The sequence below is a fragment of the Lichenostomus cassidix genome, chromosome 7, assembly GCF_008360975.1.
Source record: "Lichenostomus cassidix isolate B80296 chromosome 7, HeHo_3.0, whole genome shotgun sequence".
Classification (NCBI taxonomy): domain Eukaryota; kingdom Metazoa; phylum Chordata; class Aves; order Passeriformes; family Meliphagidae; genus Lichenostomus; species Lichenostomus cassidix.
The window spans coordinates 25841961-25861914 of record NC_139488.1 but is presented as its reverse complement, the minus strand read 5'-3'; the positions used below and the strand labels follow the sequence as shown (position 1 = coordinate 25861914).

Sequence of the window (19954 nt, the reverse complement as noted above, 5' to 3'; positions counted from 1 at the left end):
CTGAAACAAGTATCTATAAGCAATGCCAGTTTTCAAAGTGATTGGAAAGTGCAGATTCTAAAGCAAATTTTTAAAAAAGGAGAAGAAAATAGAAACTCAGAGAAAAAGAACATTACTGTGCAGGAACGAACACTAGAGCAAACAAATCATCCACAATTTAGGTGACTAAGGGACTAACAGTACCGAAGAAGTTGCCTGCAGCTATAATTTGCATTAACATAAAAATTTAGTCGGAAAAGAACCATTTTACAAAAGGTCACAACACAGATTAAGACCTCACTTTGTAATTTTGCATATGAAGGCATAATGGTTTGTAAACTTAAAATTTAGAATTCCTAAACCCAAACCTACAGGCATGCTGTGCATAGTTATGGCCAGTCTTTGCCACATTTGGAATAAAGTCCTCCAAAAGCTAGAAAGAGGAGCAATGGAGAGCACTCATCACTTCAACCAGAGTTCTGAAAAATATTATTATGCAGGAGCCCCTAGCTAGGAAACTGGAAGGCTTTAGGCACAAGCGTGTCCAAAGCAGCATGGATAGGCAATTAACTGAAACAGATGAATTTTAAAATACTTTAAAAATGGACAATGATTTGTTAACTGTTGTCTGTGTAGCACTAGGATCCTTCACTGGCATGTTTTAGGAGAAGCTGATACAAGGTACAGTCACCCATCAAAAAAGTGCTTGGAAAAAAAGTACTTCATAATTACTGAAGTAAGGAAATTCCTAAAACAAAGGTATTCCTTCAGTTTAATGTAAAAGATTCGACTTAATGAGCCAAATCTAAACAAAGTGGAAGGATTGTTGCTGTTCACATAGAGGGGTCAGACAACCTTCAGCTCAAATTCCACCTTCTCATGTTCCAGAACAGCCAAGTAGACAGCTGAGTTGGAAGATCACATGTGTTAAGGCAGGGAAGCAGAAAAGCATGCAGGATTCACAACAGCAGTAAATGATTAACATTCAGGGATAGTCCTCCTTTAGAAAAGGGATAGGATTTATACAAAGGTCACCCATGTGTAAATTCAGAATTTTGGGTTTTGTGAAATACACTGAGGAAGTGACCCGTGAATACTGAGGGCTCCAATCCCCAGCAGTTTGTTCCTTTATTTTACCATTTCTCTCATGTATGTGGTTAAGAGAAAACTACATCCACTAGCATAAAAAAAATTTCCCTACTTATCCCACAGTAAGGAAGTATGAAACCTTTGTCTCCTGTCTTAGCACAAAAAGAGCTTCTTGGGGCAAGTCTGAACTTAAAAAGACACTGATCATGTTTTAGGTTTTCCAGACTCGCAGCTAATAATCCAGACCATTTTCAGATCCTGCAGACCAGTACAGCTTTCCTGTACTGACAATTTTACAGGAATGAAGTAAAAAAAAACCCAACAAAAAACCAACCAAACAACAACAAAAAAAACCCAAAAAAATCCAAACCCAGAAATACTAAAATCCTTCCTATCTGGCAAAGTACTTTCTACAATCTGGCACTATTGCTGTTGGCAGCTGCAGCATCAACATTTTAAATTAAAGGAAACATTGACATTAGGAGGGGATCTAAGCTGCAAGGTAGCCAATACAGGCATCTGCCAAGCAGAGTGCAGAAACCCAGGAGGTCGGGACCTTACTTCTAAGCCACTTCAATCTAACTATCTACAAAATCCACAGTCCAAATGATTTTGGTACTCTCAACAATTTTGGCAAGCTCTCTCTAAAAGAAGACTATTTTTCTGACAGAAAGCAAAGATAATTCATGCAGAAACAGGCCAATTAAAGACAGTAGCAGCTGAAAGGAGATCTTGTTAGCACCACCAAGACACCCTTGCAGGCACAATAGCCAAGTCACAGCCCCCAGCAATAAATATGTATGTTCTGGCAATTACATTAACCTAACCCCACTTCCCATCTAGGAAACCAGAAAGTAGCTCAATTCCTGACTCTGCTCCAAACTGTTGCCTTCTTCCTACAGCTGGATTTGCCCTTTATTACAGGCAGTACGGTTTCCAGTGAACACACTAAAACCAGAAGACAACTACTTTCACTAACAATGCCTCAAAGAAACATAACACAGACACAGTAGAAGCACTGCATTCTCAATTAAAATGCATCAGTTGCCAAGGAGCTTGTTTTCTTTAGGACAGAGTGTTTTGGGTTACATGCAGGTATATTTTGCATTCACTCCCACTCTTCTATACAAATGCTACATCCTGCAGCAGCTGGAGTGTAAGCTGAGATTCCTCGACAATGTTAAGACAGACAGGCTCAAGTTCTCAATCCTAAAAACAGGCATACCAAACCCAAAACTGAAACACAGTGGCTATAAGAGCCTCTCTGCTTCAGAACCAAAGCAGCGGGATTTCAGTAAGCAACAGCAGCCTTGCAAACATGAGCAGCAACAATTAACGCAAATCAGTTACCCGAGAAAAGCTGTCTGGAGCAAAAGTCAAACATTTCCACCAAAGGAAATACAGGTGTCTAGCACTCATCTTGCAATTAGGCCAAAAGAATAAAAATAAAACCATACTGAAAATGCTGAAGAATAAAGAAGCCACCACCTTTCACCCACCACCATGGAAGGAATCGAGCGATCAACAGGATCCCACCATAGACAAGCACAGATTTCAGTTACTAGATAAATCAAGGGCAAAAGAAAGAAAAACAGCATTGATCATATGTTCTGATTGAAATGTCAATAAAATGCAACTCAAAGCAGAATTACCATCCCCCTTATCATTTAAAATTGATAGTGTTAAAAGTCTTTAAATGAATACAATTTACAAAATTAAAGTACATCTGTCAAGGCACTGTTAGAAACAGGTATAAATCATCTCCTTGTAAGAGATACTGAAGCAAAGCAGGTTCATATGACTGACAATGGGAGAAAGACCCTTTCTCTTGAGGGCTGAAACTGCTTAGGATAAGAGCTTTTGTGTCACTCTGTTCCACCACTACTGCTCCTGATGAGTATGGCAGAAGCCAGAATTTCCCTTCTTGGATAAGCCATAGGCATGAGAAGCTAAAGACGTTAAGATGACGTGCACAAGTACTGGGTTGACATATGTCAGTTTTGGTTTGAAAATAGCTTTGCAATACAGAATTAGTTTAAGAAAAGATAAGTTACATGTACATTTATCTATCTTCAAACAAATCCTCTTCATTTTGAGATGCATCTAATCCATAAAACAAATACTCTGATTACATGAAATCAAAGCTCTTATCTTCAGCTTGAGTCATTTTCCTCAAGCTCCCATTTTACCCAAGCTCATGAGAAAAGTCAGCTTGCCTTCAGAAGGTTCAAAAGACAGTTCACAAGGATACCAGTTTACAAGGTTCTGTATTATCCTAAGTGTCAAGTTAAGTCCTTGGGCCCAATGATACCAAGCAAAGGGTTATAAGGAATATTATGGCAAATGAGAAGGACCCAGATCTCCCCAAAACTTAAAAATGCTACTCCTGACTTAATTCCTTAATTGGTTGGCAGTGACTAAGCCTGTTGTCCTCACCTCTCTACACACAATTCATAGGAAGAAACCAGCTGCATCATCCCTAACTTGATTGTCAGCTTACATTACAGAAACAAAGATGGCAGCTTATTTAAATATAGATAAAGGAAAAGCTACTTGAATCATGCATAAGCAAGCAAAATTCATTTCCCAGAGAAGCTAAACATACCACTTCTTATCTTGCTGGCTGGCTCCTGGGCTCCTTGGGAGGTTTTCTATTTCCACTAAGACGGGTGCAGAAGGAACTGCTGTTAGGACAGGTAGGTTTGGCTTTGCATTCCAGCTCTTTGGAGACAGAATATAAACAAGTTATTATACACACATTAATGAAGTGAAGACACATTAAAGAGAACAAAACATATCCATACGTCTTAAGCACAAAGCTAAAGCAAGGCCATTTTCTTCCCTTAATTCCCTAGCACTGGATACCTATGCCCAGTCTTTTCCAGTACTGTATACAGTAAGAAGTTAACTGTAGTTTCCAATTGGTCAAGTCACTGGATTTCAGGAGCAAATAACAAAATCCTCAAATCTGTTGAGACACATGAAAACTGCCTTTAGAAAGAATGAAAGAGAGTCCTTACTTGTGATCCATTAGTTTGGCTGATAACAGCATTGTTTGCAGCACTGAAAGACAAGAAGAATTTAGAACTGAATCAGATCAACAAACTGATCAAACAACCAAACAGATTATACAGGCTGGTAGAACTGTAAGGACTTTCGAAAAGAAATAGAGTCTAAGGTATTTCCAAAGTATTTACCTCTTCTCAAAACAACCTTAAAAACTTCTGCTTTAGGACAGTTGTCTCATTCTAGGTAACTAAGGGTATCAAGTTTTTTTTCTTAGTTCAAGATGTAGTTGATCTATAACTCATCTGTTTTGTAAGTCTTCCTTTCCTAAACCAGTTTGGTTTAAAAAATCTTCCTGATTCAGCAGTCAGATGTGGCACTTCTAAAGCAAAAATTATATAGTTTATAGTTAAAACACCAAGCAATATGTGACATTGTCAAATGCTCACCTACATGCTGTAGGTACTATGTTTGTTCCATAACTAGAACCCTCCTGATTGGAAGTTTCACATCACAGAAGTTTATTAAAAAAAAATCAATGAGTTTCTTCTGCATACAACCTCTAATGGACTTAAAAGCAGCTATTCAAATTTACATGCACAGCAACTCAGCATAGCATTAATAATAACTTTATATTATTAAATATGTACTATATTTGATAAATTAAATAAGACTCATATCCCTATTCTTGATGATTTCTGAACCTGCAAGAGACATTTCACATCCCTGAGAGGCTTAAAAGCAATAATTATGCACTATAGATCTCATGCAAAGCAAACTTTTTCCCCAGACTTCTAATCTTTTAAAAAAAGGTTGCCATCTCCAACCCATTAATTTTCTGATTTATGGTCTGGACAGCAGCTATCCAACCTGGCAAGCTTACAATTCAAATAGATTTCTGTATTTACTTCAGTGACTCTTTAGAATTATTTAGAACACCATAATGTCAACACTGAACAAGCTGTTCCTTGCCTGTTTCCCCCTTCACCCCTTCTCTATTAAGAGAATGTAGAGGCTACCCCAGAATTGACAGAAATATTCAGGAATGCCTTCTGAGTAGCACCTTCCCCTGTGCTGGGTTAACACAAAAGAATGGAACAACATACATCTTTCATGATGCATTTCAATTAGCAACGCTAGAGTGTAGAGTTTCAGAAATGGCATGACTTGCTGTGGAGACACAACATTGCCACACCTAAGTGCAGATCAGGAGGCTGCAGTCTTATCAGGAGGAGAAACTGCACATGAAGTTTCTCTTCCCACTCTCAGAATGACCTAAGCAGCCTGAAACTCAGAGAAGGACACAACAACACAGCATGACAAGAGCACTAATTAATCAAACAGGCACAATTTGCATGCAGAGGATCTCAATGACACCCAGTTTTGAAAAGTACTTTCCCATTGTATGAAAAGAAAAAACAATACAGGAAGTCACAGAGAGTCACAAGAGCCTTGTCCCCACACTTCCTAGACTTCTGCCCCTCTCATGCAAGAATCAACCCTGCTACTACAGACAGAAAATGTAGGGCTGTATCAAGCCTATTGTTTTGAAATGTTTTGGCATTCCTTACCCACCTCACCACAGTGCTTATATCTAGTTTTAAAAAACAATTTGGTTGCAACTGATCATTGCAGTGTTCACAAGTTATTAGGGCAAAGGACAGAAACCCGAACTGAGTGACCTAAGTTTCTTCACTACCAGGTAGTTTCTTTTAACCTGGCTTCCTCTCTTCCTTAAGGAAGGGTATGAAAATTATATGATTCAGCTACATATGACTAATTTACATTGCAACAGCATGTATGAACCTACACATCCAGGAAGGCTTTTGCTATAGAAATAAAGAACCAAAAAGTTTCCCTTTCAATGTTGATGATTAATAAAAATAGATGCAAGTATAATACAGAATATAAAATCATCAACTTATTTCAAAAATATTAATGTTGTTGTCTTTTCTCTGTCTTTGACCTTCACTTGATAATGTATTTCAGTCACATAGCCAGAGCAGGCAGATTTCAGCAAGAAAACCTCCTCACACACTTATACCTGATCTCTTTACATGGCAGCACATGAACTACAGCTCATATCCAGCAAGAATCACAGCTAGTAACAAACCTCTTTGCTAGCTAGTAAGCAAGTCTGGCAAAATTGTCTATGTGACAGCAACACAGGAGTTTTGCTTTGAACACTAACTTTTATGTAAAGCAAACAAATGCAATACCCACGGCAAAACCACAGTTAAGAGGCCAACACTCTATATCCTCCTTCTGCAGACACATGCTCAAGTACAGGTGACAAATAGCAAAGACAGAAATTCAGATATTAGAATGCATCTTACCTTGTTTCTTCCAGTTTAGCTGTGTATGCTGTAAAAATATAAAACATTAATTAAAATTTAATTTATAATTAGGTTTATCATTAGATATTAATTATATGATTAATAAAAATAGTCTAGCGCTGCCTAAAAGTAGGCAACCAAAAGAGCCAAAGTTGCACACATCTCATGTAAAATGCGTGAAAAACAAAATCTAAATTGGAAAACAAAAAAATATCTGAAGAGTAAACCAAAGTCAGATTTAAGCAAGTGTCTGAAGGCAGACATGGCTGTCACACTTGACCTATGCAAGAGTGGGAGAAAGAAAAAGGTATCACATGCTGTCAGATTGTGACAATGAAGTGCAACTCCTAACAACCATGAAAAAAATTTCAATGACAAAAATTTTTAACTCAGTTCATCAATTTCAAATACTATCATTGATATGTCACTGTTTCCTGGACCCAAGTTTTCCTTCTTCATACTGAGACCTACTGTGCAATGTTCATGGGTGTTTTACCTGCTAGGCAAGCTAGTTTGGACACACTTTGGACATAACCTTTTTCTGATAAATATGTGAGGTCTCCTAAATAAGTCAAAGAAAACCTAATTTTGAAAATTCAAGAGAAGGACAAACAACTACAGGAGAATTCCTACCCAGAATTTTTAAAGGAGATGATTACCTGATTCTCACATTGGATTATACTTCTCAGAATGGAAGTTCTTTTACCTTTCATTTGCAATGTTCGTCTTGAGTATCTTTTGCTGGGCCTTCTTTCAAATGATGCTGATCTCCTGGCTTTGTTGGTCTTTGTGGTTTGATATTCTGTTTTCCCACTAAAAATGTCATGTAAAAGTACAAAGTAGCAAAATAAATCACTTATTTTTAATGACAGAATAGAGACACTGCTCATACAAACATCACATTTTTATTTTAAATTCACAGCTTACTATATGGTCTCAGTTCTAATACAGCATCCCAAATTTCACACCTCAAAAGGCCTTTCACAAAAGAGGGGAAGAATTTTGGAAACATTCTCTTTTTCATCCCCTTTCCCCAACACAAATGGCAGAAGCAATGACTCTTTAAACATTAATTTGCTGATAAAAGCACTCTTGCCCTTTGCGTATTTCTGTGGTTCCAGTGCGTGAGGTTTGGGAGAAGCTGAAAATTCTAGAAGAGAAGGAAGCTTAAGTAATACTGCCAAAAGTCACAGAGAAAGATGATAACAGAACTAAAACCCAGCATCCAGGAAAAACAAGGAATGACCTAAGATATGTGCTAAATGGCAGAGGACACTGACCTGTATCGGAACCGAGATCCCAAGCGAATGAAGCCAGATCGACTGGAGCTTTTCTGGACAGGACCTCGGAGCCGGAAGAAGGCATGGTGTTCCACTGCACATTTCCACAAGTGTTTGCAGGCTTTGGGATGATCCAGTCTAAAGACAAAAGTGTGCTCCTGCTCCTTTCCCTTAAAGAACACAAAGCACACTGATGACTTACAAGCGGCCCAAATAAGTCAAACTAAAATTCCATGCAAGCCAAATAAAATTTGATTTTTGTGATTCCTAATATGTATTTTAAAAAAATGTTTTGGGCAGAAAAATCAACCTTTTCAGAAGCTATAACGAACAACTCTTACATTGTCTAAAGTTGGAAAGGGCTGGAGTCCATGTATTTAACAAGTCAAACCTCTGAACAACTACAAATTAAAGACACCATTACGACAGGAAGGTACTTGTTGATGAGCCTAACAGGTTTCACTTCCAAATCTAATCTCCTCAAATTACCAATGCTCACTTTTTAATTGTCTCAGCTGTATGCAATTTCTTCCCCATAGGAATAGTTCTGAAACCTGCTTAAGTAATTAATTCTGCTAAATGTGGTATGTGGGTTTTTTTCTAAACCCTCTTGCGCAATGCACATTGTTTCCAAAGCATCTGCTCTAGTTTCACCAAGCGTTCTCATTTTAAAAAATGGGTGATGAATGAGTTTATCTTTTACTTAAGTCCCTTCGTTTTCCTCCTGTCCCCCAAGTCACAATCAAAAATATTTCAGGCATCCACATTAATTGTCAAAACTTAAATGTAAAGAAAGAGATCGGGAGTATGTAAACTAGTACTGTATTACAAAGACTGAGATTTAACTAAACAGGTATTTATTTACCTGTTCATCATCTTCAACAACGACCAAAGTGAGTTTGTTCTTCTTGAAGTCAAGCCTTGTTATCTTCGGCCTGCCAGATGAACAAAAAGTGCAGATTATGGTTAACTTTTACTAACTTACTGCAAAGGTACCTCATATTCGTGGTGTTCCCATAACCCAAATGTGTTTTTTTTCCATCATAAAAGAAACAAAAGAACCAATACAAAAAATAGATTTTAGTGTACAATCAGAGAGCTTACCAGAAAAACAAACCAATCTTTGTGTCTCCTTCGAAGACAAGAACTCCTGTAGGTGTTAGTCCCAGGCTGTAATCATTGCCATCTCTTGCCTAATGGCCACAAAAAAAAAATTATATTCATTTTGCTGTTTGACCCTCTATCCAATTTACTGCAGTGATTCATGTAGTTTGTTTGCCCAGTGTTATAATTACACACATATCTGCTTATCCTATACAACAAAACTTTTGTGTTTTGATGATCTTATGCAATAGATTTTTCTTGTTCACTAATGTTTCAATAAAGCTGACTAAAGAGTAAAATTAAATTTCTTCATTTGTCTGTGTAATAAAGACATCTCCATGTATTTGTTGCACTTGCTTCTCCACACAGGAGATCTACGCTTGTTTGTAGCCCTTCAGCTGGTAGCTGACTGGACCCCAGGAAATTTTAATTACTACGATTTTTCATAAAACTCTGAAGTTTAAATACAAACTGTAGTACATATTTCCACATCAATCACACATGTAACACAGAGCAGATAGGCTTGGACTCAAGTTATATCTTCCAGAAATGTATACCAAAGAGTGGAATGTTGACACAAAGCCGGATCACTTATTACATAGATTGCATGAGAACAATATTCCTTTTCTTTCCCCCCTCAAAGCAGAGCCAGTATTGAAATGTAGCACAAAACTAACATTATCATTTCCAAAGGTTGCCATGCTGTGGTTAAACATACCTTGACTATGTGCATGTCTACACCATACATTTCCAGCCACTTAGCTTTGTTTAAGTAGTTAGTTTCAGCCTGTGCTGGAGTTTGCCCCCTGAAATAAGAGTTTTGCTGTTAGGTAGATGCCTGAAAAAGCACAGAAAGGAAAAACTCGTATATGAGGAAAGAGGAAAAGAACTTTCTCAAAGTTTGTAAAAAAATCTAAACACTGGTGAAACTTGTTCATTTTAATGAACATCAAGGTCACTTTTTAAAGTTTTAATCTGAAAATGCTGCTGCAAAAATTATTGTGTTTCAAGATTTTTAACCTCACCATTTTATTCAGACCTTTGAAAAGCTTTTTTTTTTCACATTATACCCTCTAAAAAAATTTGACAGAGCCATATTAAAATTCTCTTTCTGAACAAGACTACAGAAGTGTCAGCTGTGCCTTTAAAATACATTCTCTTCACAGAAAAATCAGTGCAAACAACTGGGTAGCATTCACTGGAAGATCTAGTACCTGCATTCCTTCCACTTCTCAAAAACAGCTAATTCCATCTCTTCAGTCTGAGTGGGAACAAACCTAAACTCAGACACCAGCTCAGGGACATGTTCAGCAGGATCATAGTCTCCAAGCTCAGCTACAAAAGAACAGCATTATTAAGTATTGTTCCCAATAAACACAGTGGATATTTCTGCATACAGTTGAACTTCTGCATACTTTTCTAGTTAGTCTAAGATACTAAATTTCTTCTTGCATTCCTTCTTCTCCTCCGGTTCTCCCTATTTTTGAAGTGTCACCTTTTTTGACAGGGAAATTATGGACACTGAACAAATGGTTGTGTTGTCTGCACAAAAGCTTTGTATTAATGTTTATAAACTATTATTGACATATTCCTTAAAAAGCTTCCTATAAAGGGAATTTAACACCATCACTGAAACTCACCTTTTTTCTTTCTTGTAGAAAGCTTTCAACATTTTTATCACTGAAATATCAACTGAGATGACAGCTGACTAAAGTTACAATGGAATTTTGCCTTAAAGAATTAAAATAACACTTCTTAAGAGATAACAACCAGTTCTGACACTTTTCATGAAACTATTTGCTCATTTTACAAATCAGTTTCTGGTTTTATGATTCTATATGGACCCATCCTGCTAAAATTACTCTGTGTCAGGGCACAATCATGCAGCTGTTATTTGTTGCTCCCTTTTCCATCTAAGTACATAATAAATACCCTGCTGGGTTGGTCAAATGGCTCATCGAGTCCACTGCTGCATGCTCAGAGGGGCAGTAAGAGATGCTACGTAGAAAGCATGCTGGAACATACAAGTCAAGGGGTGTGCCACATCAAAAGCACAACTTCCATCTTCCACAGATGCTAGCAAGTCCAGTTTTAAAGAGAGATAAATACCTAAAATGCTGAAACTCACAGTTAGAAACCTTTACAAAAATGTCCTGATTTTCAGAGTTACTAAGCACTGTCTCCTCCCACTAATTTCAAGTTGCTTTTTAATGTTCAGCTCACAGTAAAAAATTAAGAATAATTCTGTAACTTGGAGCTTGGAAGTCTGATACAGGCCAGTAATTGCTCTGTCTGAAAAATCAAACTACAAATGTTTGAGTAGAGAAAAATAGAGCCATCTTTGGGAAGACCTGGAGAAGTCTGTGTGCATTAAATAAATGCACACAGTATCCCACAGGTACAGAAATGACACAGGATACAAAAACCTGCTTCTTGGATTTCTGAACACTGCAAGCATAATAATAGTCTTTTCATTCCCTCCTTTTTTTTTTTTTTTTTTTTTAAATGCTGACAGAGGAAGTCCGTAGTTCTATAATAATTTACTCCCACTAAAACGCCTGCCTCTGTTGAAAGGAATGCTGTCAAAGCCAGCTTAGGTTCCAGCTGATTTAAATAAAAGTACACAGCTGTCAGACAGTAAGATTAAAGCCCTGCTACAGGCCTCATTGTGGAGAGAGGAAAGACAAGACCACCACAAAGAGCAGTGGATATATGGCCTAATTAGATCACTTTGTTCTTCCAAAATCTTATTTACTGAACCTGTATCTTAAGGCTCTAACAATGCTAATATTTTTAACTATGGAATGTATTCTAACTGCTTTCCTTCCACACAAAAGACCAGGTTAAGAAGGCAGGTGTCTTCAGAGTTTAATCCCAGCTCTTCTATCTACACATGACTTAGGGCCATTAGCACTTCCTGCATGAAAAGAAGAAAGTGTTTTGAAAAATATTTGTAAGAGAACAAATTTCAGTGACTTAGTCCTACCTCATGCAGAGTAAGTACAACAGATTTTTAAGATGAATGCTGTACAGAGAAATTTGTGTGGCTCAAACACATGGCTCATCTCCAAACTGCCTCTTCATCAGAGAGGACCGTGCATCAGCTTTACAGCAGAGGTTCCAGGATTTTTTGCAGACTCAGACTGGGTTGAATAAGGCCATATATCTATATCCTCCAATAAGGACCCAAAAGCCTACTCTAGCAGGCATTTCTAAAACTTCGAGACTCCCCTCTTTCTTTTATTAACTCCTCTGCTTGAACCATAGGAAACTTCACATTTTTTAACATTGCACCCTCATCCAAATAAGAGATACTAATCTGGAATCAGAAGTTAAAGACAACTGATTAAGAAAATTGCAGCTGACTCAAGAAAAGAGCTGTATAGCTCAGAAAAAAGGATGGTATGTCACATCTTGGGGCTGAAGACGGATCTGAAATACCAACAAGTGCAGTTCAACCAGGAATGCTCAAGTACAAGCATGAAACACAGGGCATTAAGATCTTCCTACAAATAAGATGAAGTCAAAAACTGGTATTTTATACACATGACTTTTCAACTGAGTGCAAACAAAAACAATTTTATACCTGATTTGAACAACAACGACAACACTTGGCAGAAACTATACAATGAATAAGAAGTGAGCTATTTTACTACACCAAAGCGATTCAGGAAGGCTGCAGACTTCATATCTTGTGTGAAAGTGGACAGATTTGCACATAATCACCTCAGAACACGACTTTGGGGCAAAGCTGTTTATGTTTAGAACCTTCTTGTTCTGTTTCCTGAGGAACTGAGTAATTTTCTGTACATGCTCTCAGCACAAGTACAATCAAAAAGATCTGCATTTCACACTGGATCACTAACGTCTTGGCAGAGTCTATTTTAGGGACATAACAATGACAGACTCTTTAAAACAGTTAATAAGAGTCTATACAAAGCTGTTCGTGCAACTTCACCCTTCCCTTCTCACACCTACTCACCTTGAATGTTATAAGCTGCCAACTGGACAGCAGTGTCAAAAGGACATTCCAATCTGCCAGAAGAGAAATGCATTGTTAAAACCTGAACTGACACCATTAACAGACAACTTATGTAACTGACACTAAGAAACTGCAAATGTTTGGGATAAGAAAATGAAAAAGTATTACTAGATTTTTCAGAAAATTAACAGGAGATAAGCACTACGTAATTTAAGCACTTCTCTGCTGATATTCATGCGTAGAAAAGTAGTATTTTAGAGAAAAAATAACACTACCTTACTAAGCAAAACTTAGTAATTATCAAAATATATATGTAATAAACACTATGCTAAATACACTACAATTGTTCAAAAGGCAGCTTACTTTCCACTAAGAATATCCAGTTTCAGCTGCAGAACAAATAAATACCTGTAGGATTAAATAAGAAATAAATTAGTGACTAATAGTGCTAATGTATCATTCAGTCAACAGGAGTAAGAGCCTAGCAAATAAAAATATTTTCAATTCTTCACACGGGTTTTCAAGACAGAAGAAACTGCACTGTGACCTTTTCAAGGCTTTATCAGTTGGGTTTGTGTGATCTGCATGCATTTCAAATGAAGCAAAACCAAAAGTACAAATTGCCAAAAGCTGAACTACCATGTTGCATGGAAAAATAAACAGGATACCCAAGTAATAATTTCTTTTTTCTCTTGTGATCTTACTTGAGAAAAGAACAACTTGCATCTTCCACATTTCCTTCATTATTCATACACATACCAATCTCATAAAAGAAAGGTTATTTTAAAGTCTTGCAAAAAAAAAAAAAGTTTCTACTATGGATTGCGTAGTTAAAATCTAACCCAGAAGGCTGAACGCAAACTGACAAAAAATAAACAGTAGCTTGCAGCCTTTTCAACTTGTTTACTCTTCAGAGCTAGCTTTCTTCCACTGCCTTACATATTCTCTACTCTTCTCGCTTAGAAATTGGGCAAATATTGAATACAAATCCCTTTGGTGTGCAATACCAATTTTTCCAAACCAATATCCCTTGCTCTATTATGGTACACAGCTTTAAGAAGTCTCATCAAGTATAAAACACTGGCATCCTCCATGGTATCCAGCCTGAATTTTAGCACAGATGCCCAGAAAGCTTACACACAACTTCTGCTTCAACGCGTGCCTGTGTCTCCTCGTACTTTCACACACAGACACAAAACAGATGCAGGTGTTTTTCCTACAGGTTCCACAGAAATCCACACATACTTTGCCAAACCATTTATTATCCAAAGCCTTTTGAACACTAGCCTCTACATGTGGAATGAATTTGGTTGGTACTGACCCCACATATGAAAATGAACACAGGCCTTCAGTGTATAGTGAGTGTGACCACTCTGTGCTTATCAGCCACATAACACTTCCAAACAATACAAGCACTTCCCATGCTGTGTTACACTACCACTGGCTGAGGACATGAGCAAGCTGCACCTGTGGAAGCTGAAAAGTAGCTCCAGGTGGAACCCTTAGAAAGGCCCTGCCAGTGCCATCTGTAACCCACAGCAAAGCTCTACTTCCCACTCCTTTTGCTCCTTTAAGGTGTCACACTGTCTCAAGACAGAAGGACATGTTGCTGCTCTCCTGTTCTGGGAGATTAGCTATGCAGACAGACAGTGTTTAAAAGCCCTCAGGTTTCAGGTCTGCCCTGCTAAAACCTGCATGGCAACATCTGACGGGCAGAACTCAGTCAAGATGGATGAAAACATTCCATAGCAGCAGATACAGATGTAGGTCTGAATTTTGTCCTCGATTACTGGTTTGAAAGATAGTTAAATGTTTTTTCAGGAACATGAATGGGGAGGTAAAACATTCTTTCGCGATCAGCAGGAAAGCATTAAAAAGCAGCAGTTACATTATGTTACCACACATAAATATGAAGCTGCACAGGGTACATATGGCTGGAAGGGGTAATGCTACTATAATCTTCCTGGTAGCACTCCAAGGGATTTGGCTAGAGTGCAGATCGAAGATCCACACAGACATAGACCTGAACAACAAACAAATGCACTTCACACTCATACAAATGGCTGAGGTATGAAATGTCTACAGCTATCATGAAAACATAACTTTGTTTACTCTACAAAAGGGATCAGCAGCAGCGGTAACAATGCAAGAAAACACTGCCTTTTCAACAGATTTATACTCCTGACAGATGGTAGGTTGTGTTCTCTTTCAAAGCACCCCTAGTAGTCTCAGCCCAATAAGAAATGCAGTTCTATGAATGAATCAGAGAAATGCTTTAATCAGGAGGAACCGCTGCTCACTTGATACTACAATCCTAACATATAGTACTGTCAATTTAGCTCAGCATGGCAGTAAAATAATACTTTCCCTTTCCATAAGCTCTATGAAGACTCCACATGCAATGAAATGCTAACGGAAGTTCTTTTTGCCAAAGAGAAGCTCTAAACTTGCAAGTCAATGCTTTTCTGCCCAGAGATAGGATGACTGCATGTAGTTGAAACCAACAGCTTAAGAAGAATAAAGACAGAAGAATGATGTTTTTTCTCTTCAGTAAAAACCTTGGTCCAACATGTATAAGCTACTCAGATCAGCTGCCAAAACTGCCTAATGAAAAATGGTGCATTAAGTAATATATAAATATTTAGATCTCTATATGTCACAGCACATTTATTTCAAGATAGCCATATTACAAAAAGAAAACTACATTTACAAAAAGGCAAGTAGCTTTAAGCAGCAGCTTTAAAGAATTGTCTGAAACACCAGAAGTGTTTAAATAAATACCACAGCAAACATTTTCCTGGCCTTATTTGGGTCCCTCTCTCACGCACAAAATCCTTCTTACCTTGTTAGCTCTTCACGTAGATTGTTGGGCTCTGATGAGTAAAACTTTACACGAAAATGCAGACAATACGGTGGGCCAACTACAAAGCAGAATTCATGCAAGACAGCAGTAACAGTTACTGGATGAGACAGCTTATCTTTTTATTACACAGAATCACACCACAGAACTTGAATGAAATTGGTTGGCTATGTTCTACCACAGGGCAGGAATTCCTTTATGCCAGGGAAATCCGTGAATAATGTAAGGGTGAAAGGACACTTAATATGCACACAAAATAGTTTCATGTGTTACAAGTCAACCCAATGGTCATATCACATTAACTTGATTCTTCCTGCCAAGAGCACATGAATCTAGGTTAATCCCTACATTTAAGGGCTCTATCCATCACCAAGAAAGCTGTGCATCTTGGCTCTGCAGTTGACTAAACCTTCAGGCACACTGTTGGTCTCTGCAACACCTTCCCAGGGCTCTGGGAAATACTCACTGCTGACAATGCAGGCCCTTGTATTCCACAGAAGTTTAGACATACTTTATGGGAATTTAAGAGACCCTTCTACAGAAGAATCATCTCTTCTGGAAACCAAAGAGTTAATTCAGCAAAAGGGTGGATTAACAGTTCTTTAAAAATGTGCAACGCTCTGCTGATTCTGGCATTTGACAGGAGGAATTTTCTCCCTCTCAGTGCTTCCAAAACCTCTCTTGCATTAAAACAACACCACAAATCCCTGAAGACTTCCCACAGTGCAGAGCAAGGAAGCTGCTAGACAACACCTTACCAGAGCACACATCAGTGCAAGAACCAGGCCACACTAAACCCTTGTGCAGCAAGTGAGGACTTGGTGGCCTGGACACAGATTCAAGCATGCAGGACTGCCACACGCATGAAGCTCCAAGACAAGTTTTCCTATAGCCAGGACAATGCTCTATAACACTAAAACATCTTCAGCTGCCTCAGCTCCACTTTAACTATAATTAATGAGCTGATAACATGTTTAATTAAGAACATTAGAATAAAGTAATATGAGCTACAGAGGGAAGATTTCAAACAATCAGTAGCACCATGCAAGGCTTTTGTCACTTGTCACCCTCACCCCCTCACAGGACACTGCCCCCCACCACCCATTTCAACTTCCTGTATGTTAAATACAATGTTCCAAGAGAAAATGGAAAGGACACTTACTTTTAACTTGCTTTTTAATGCTTTTTGTGTTGTCCAGCCAATGCTGAAAAATAAATTAATTTCATTGAATTATCAATAAAGAAATCTCCCGTAGAGAACAAAAAAGGAAGTGTTAGTGAAGATCATCTTGGAATAACAAGTAGTTTGTTAAAATGATCTAATTCAAATCTTTCACAATTCACAGTTCTCTCTGTGCTCACTGAAGATCCTTTTGATCAAAGTTTGTAATGCAAAATGTCAGTTTTGAACAACAGAAACATCCTGTAGTACCTCATTTAAACCAAATCTTCAAGACAGCACTATCTACTTGAAAAAAAAAATCAACAAAAACACACTAACAAACCACTTCACTAGATTTTCATCCTGTCCAGACAAACACTTAATTCACACATTAGTAGGTCAGCCTACAATGTGCCAGAGAAGCATAAATCATAGCTGGAGACTCTGGCACTCAGTTGTGTGTGATGTTTACTTGGGGCAGGAAGGGGAGAGACAAAATAAATACTGTTGGCTTTCAGGCATTTTTTTAAGGTGACTCGAGTGCAGTAACAGCAGATGTGTCTATGTTCCAACATCAGTCAGCTCATTCTCAAAAATCTATTCACAGGCGACATTTTAGCAATTGTCACATGGGAGGAGAAGTTACTGCCTCACCTACTAATGCTAATTATAAGCCATATTCTGGACATGAAGCCAAAATAATGGCTTGGCTTACACTGTGTACGGCAGCATGAGGAAAAGGCTATACTTGGCAGACTGAAGCACCTACACATATACACTGTGCTCCCCAAAACAGTTGCACATAATCACACTGCTGAAGAGTTTATATCAGAAGTTAAAACTGGAAATCCAACACACAGCTAGCGGGACAGGTCTCCTTTCTAGTGCTGTGCATGGCCAGGAGCTCCCTTCTCCAAAGGAGGTAACTCATCTGAACAGGAAACATGGCACCCTGTCCAACACGATTGCACTGACTCAACAGCCAGAGCCAGCTACCTAACACACCATGTCCTGCACAGCTCACCTTGCCCAGGAAACAACACCACATCAGATCAATCCCAAATGTCACCTTGCAACTAACAGAGATGAATTACATACTTAGCAACACTCCTTTTGTTAAACTATGTGACATGGAGTCCACAGCGAGCCCCAGGGAGGACAGGAAAGCAACAAGGGTATGAAAAAGAACCGGTATTTTCAGGTTGCAATGCCAAGTGCAATCACATTCCTGCCTCCAGAACAGCCCTGCCTTCTGCAGAGAGCTGAAGTCAGCCTGTAACACAGCCGGGCTGTGACTGATTGCTGTATTAGCTGCAGATGAGAACAACTGAACCATCTGCTGCTGCTGCTGTGCACACAGCTGAGAATGCTCTCATTGCCTATTCAAACTAAGTAGCTGCACAGAGCTATCTGAAATGTATCTAATACATTTTTAAAATAAAGCAGGAAGCTTAAGGAGGAGTGAAGCAAATATTTACATAAATTTTGCTTATGCTATCACTGAAATGGAGTTCAGCAATTTTTTTCTTCAAGGAAATCACACAATCTTTTTTCCTATTCCATAAAGTCGCTTTAAGAGAGTTTACTTACTCCTTCCTCCACCAAAAAAATATACAAACTAACCAGTTGGAGGCTTGGAGGTGATTTAGATACAGGAATGGCAAAGAGAGCCCTTTCTAGGCTCCAGGACTGGCTGAGCGCCCCTGTTTCATCTCCCTCCTGTTTTCTCTCATCTCCTCCACATTCCATGGGAAGGCAACAGAGAGGCACGACAGACACTGACAGCATTTCACTCTGCTTGGCTCTGGCTGCTGCTGCCCACAGGAGCTCTGCTCAGTGCTGAGGGTGTGCATGGAAGAAAGGAAACAGAACTGCTTTTAAGCAGGGGTGGGAATGAAATTTAAAAAAAAAAAAAAAAAACAACACATGAATGGACAGACACAGACGTCGAGAAACTTGAGATTAATTCCAAGTGATTAAAATGGAATTCAAGTGGACCTGGGAAAAATGTTTACTTTTGATGAGGGTTTGCACAGCACAGTCTATTGCTGAAAATCAGAGATAAAATTTGCTAAACAGAAGGCAATACAAACAACAGACTGCACAGAGTACTGGAAGTCCTTACTAAAATAGTTTGCTGCTTCAGAAATTAAAAACAAAACACATGCAAAAATCCCTCAAATCCTGACCCAGCAACATTTCAAGAAGTTTGGGCAAATGAGGATTGTTTAATAAGATGATGAGGTTAAAACTGGTCCCTTCCTAAACATCAGACTACAATGAACACAGAAATCACATGAAAATGACAATTCTTTCACTTCACTAACTGTTTTGAGAACTTCTTTAAAGAAACTATTACCTGAATACTAAAATCCAAAATGCCAGGAAGAGTTTCTATTATCTGGGTTTCCCCCAGTAAATCTAACACCCAACTAGTGATCACTTTAGCAGCAGCAGGAAAAAAAAAAAGCAATCCTTCAACTGAAGTTATTCACAATAAATCTACTCAAAACTCATTTGTATTTAAAACAAATGGGGGATTTCTCAAATTTTTGTTTAACTCCATGTTGCTAGTTTGTATCTGTAAGTGTAACTAGCTAGTACGGTAATATTCTTAAACTGGGTAGCACAAAAATTATCTCCTTCAGAGCCAGTGGACAATTCTGTCTACAGCAAGGGACTGGATTCTTACACTGTTTATTTAACAGGTCTCCTGAATAATCTTGGACAAGTCACTTGATTAGTCTCTGTTCTTTGTTTCCAGCTGCAGATTGGGTTTCTGCTAGAACTTGCCAGCTCCTTTTGCAGGAATGGCTGCTATCGCAACACTTCTTCATTTCTTAAAGCAATTAATTATCTCTGGCTGTTGCATTCAGCTCTTCTGGCAAAACACAATCTTTTCTGCTTCACTGTACACAGTTCATCATTAAGGCGCAGTTTAAACAGATTGTTATCTCTACTCTGCTGCTTTTCAGTCACACATAGTTAAGAAAAGGAAGCAAACCAAGTTTGAAATCCCCTGTACCTGGCAGATTGTGTGGTATCAAATATTCAATCAGGTGCTCTCTGGACTGGCAGTAATAATTTGCAAGACAAAAGCAAGGCATGAGCCATTGCTGTGGCAGAAAAAATTAACTCTTATTAATACGTTTCAAG

General features: G+C 38.3%; 1 protein-coding gene across 8 annotated transcripts in view; it reads right to left on the bottom strand.

Annotated features, from left to right (window-relative positions):
• The window catches only part of EPB41L5 (erythrocyte membrane protein band 4.1 like 5), a 55894-nt gene that overhangs the window by 22421 nt on the left and 13519 nt on the right, over nucleotides 1-19954 (bottom strand). For 7 of the 8 annotated variants that reach the window (XR_014853507.1, XM_085066897.1, XM_085066892.1 and 4 more), the window contains exons 4-16: nucleotides 16799-16841; nucleotides 15619-15697; nucleotides 13140-13184; nucleotides 12777-12829; nucleotides 10009-10129; nucleotides 9513-9600; nucleotides 8795-8883; nucleotides 8556-8625; nucleotides 7691-7860; nucleotides 7117-7223; nucleotides 6411-6438; nucleotides 4089-4131; nucleotides 3674-3789 (exon numbers count right to left, since the gene is read on the bottom strand). Coding sequence is in view for 7 of the 8 variants with exons in the window: in XM_085066897.1 (XP_084923023.1) it covers nucleotides 3674-3789; nucleotides 4089-4131; nucleotides 6411-6438; nucleotides 7117-7223; nucleotides 7691-7860; nucleotides 8556-8625; nucleotides 8795-8883; nucleotides 9513-9600; nucleotides 10009-10129; nucleotides 12777-12829; nucleotides 13140-13184; nucleotides 15619-15697; nucleotides 16799-16841 (1052 nt within the window). In the remaining variant the exon portion in view is untranslated. Of the gene's footprint in view, nucleotides 1-3673; nucleotides 3790-4088; nucleotides 4132-6410; nucleotides 6439-7116; nucleotides 7224-7690; nucleotides 7861-8555; nucleotides 8626-8794; nucleotides 8884-9512; nucleotides 9601-10008; nucleotides 10130-12776; nucleotides 12830-13139; nucleotides 13185-15618; nucleotides 15698-16798; nucleotides 16842-17822; nucleotides 18049-19954 lie in introns of those variants that run through there. The other variant, XM_085066899.1, reaches the window with a different exon arrangement.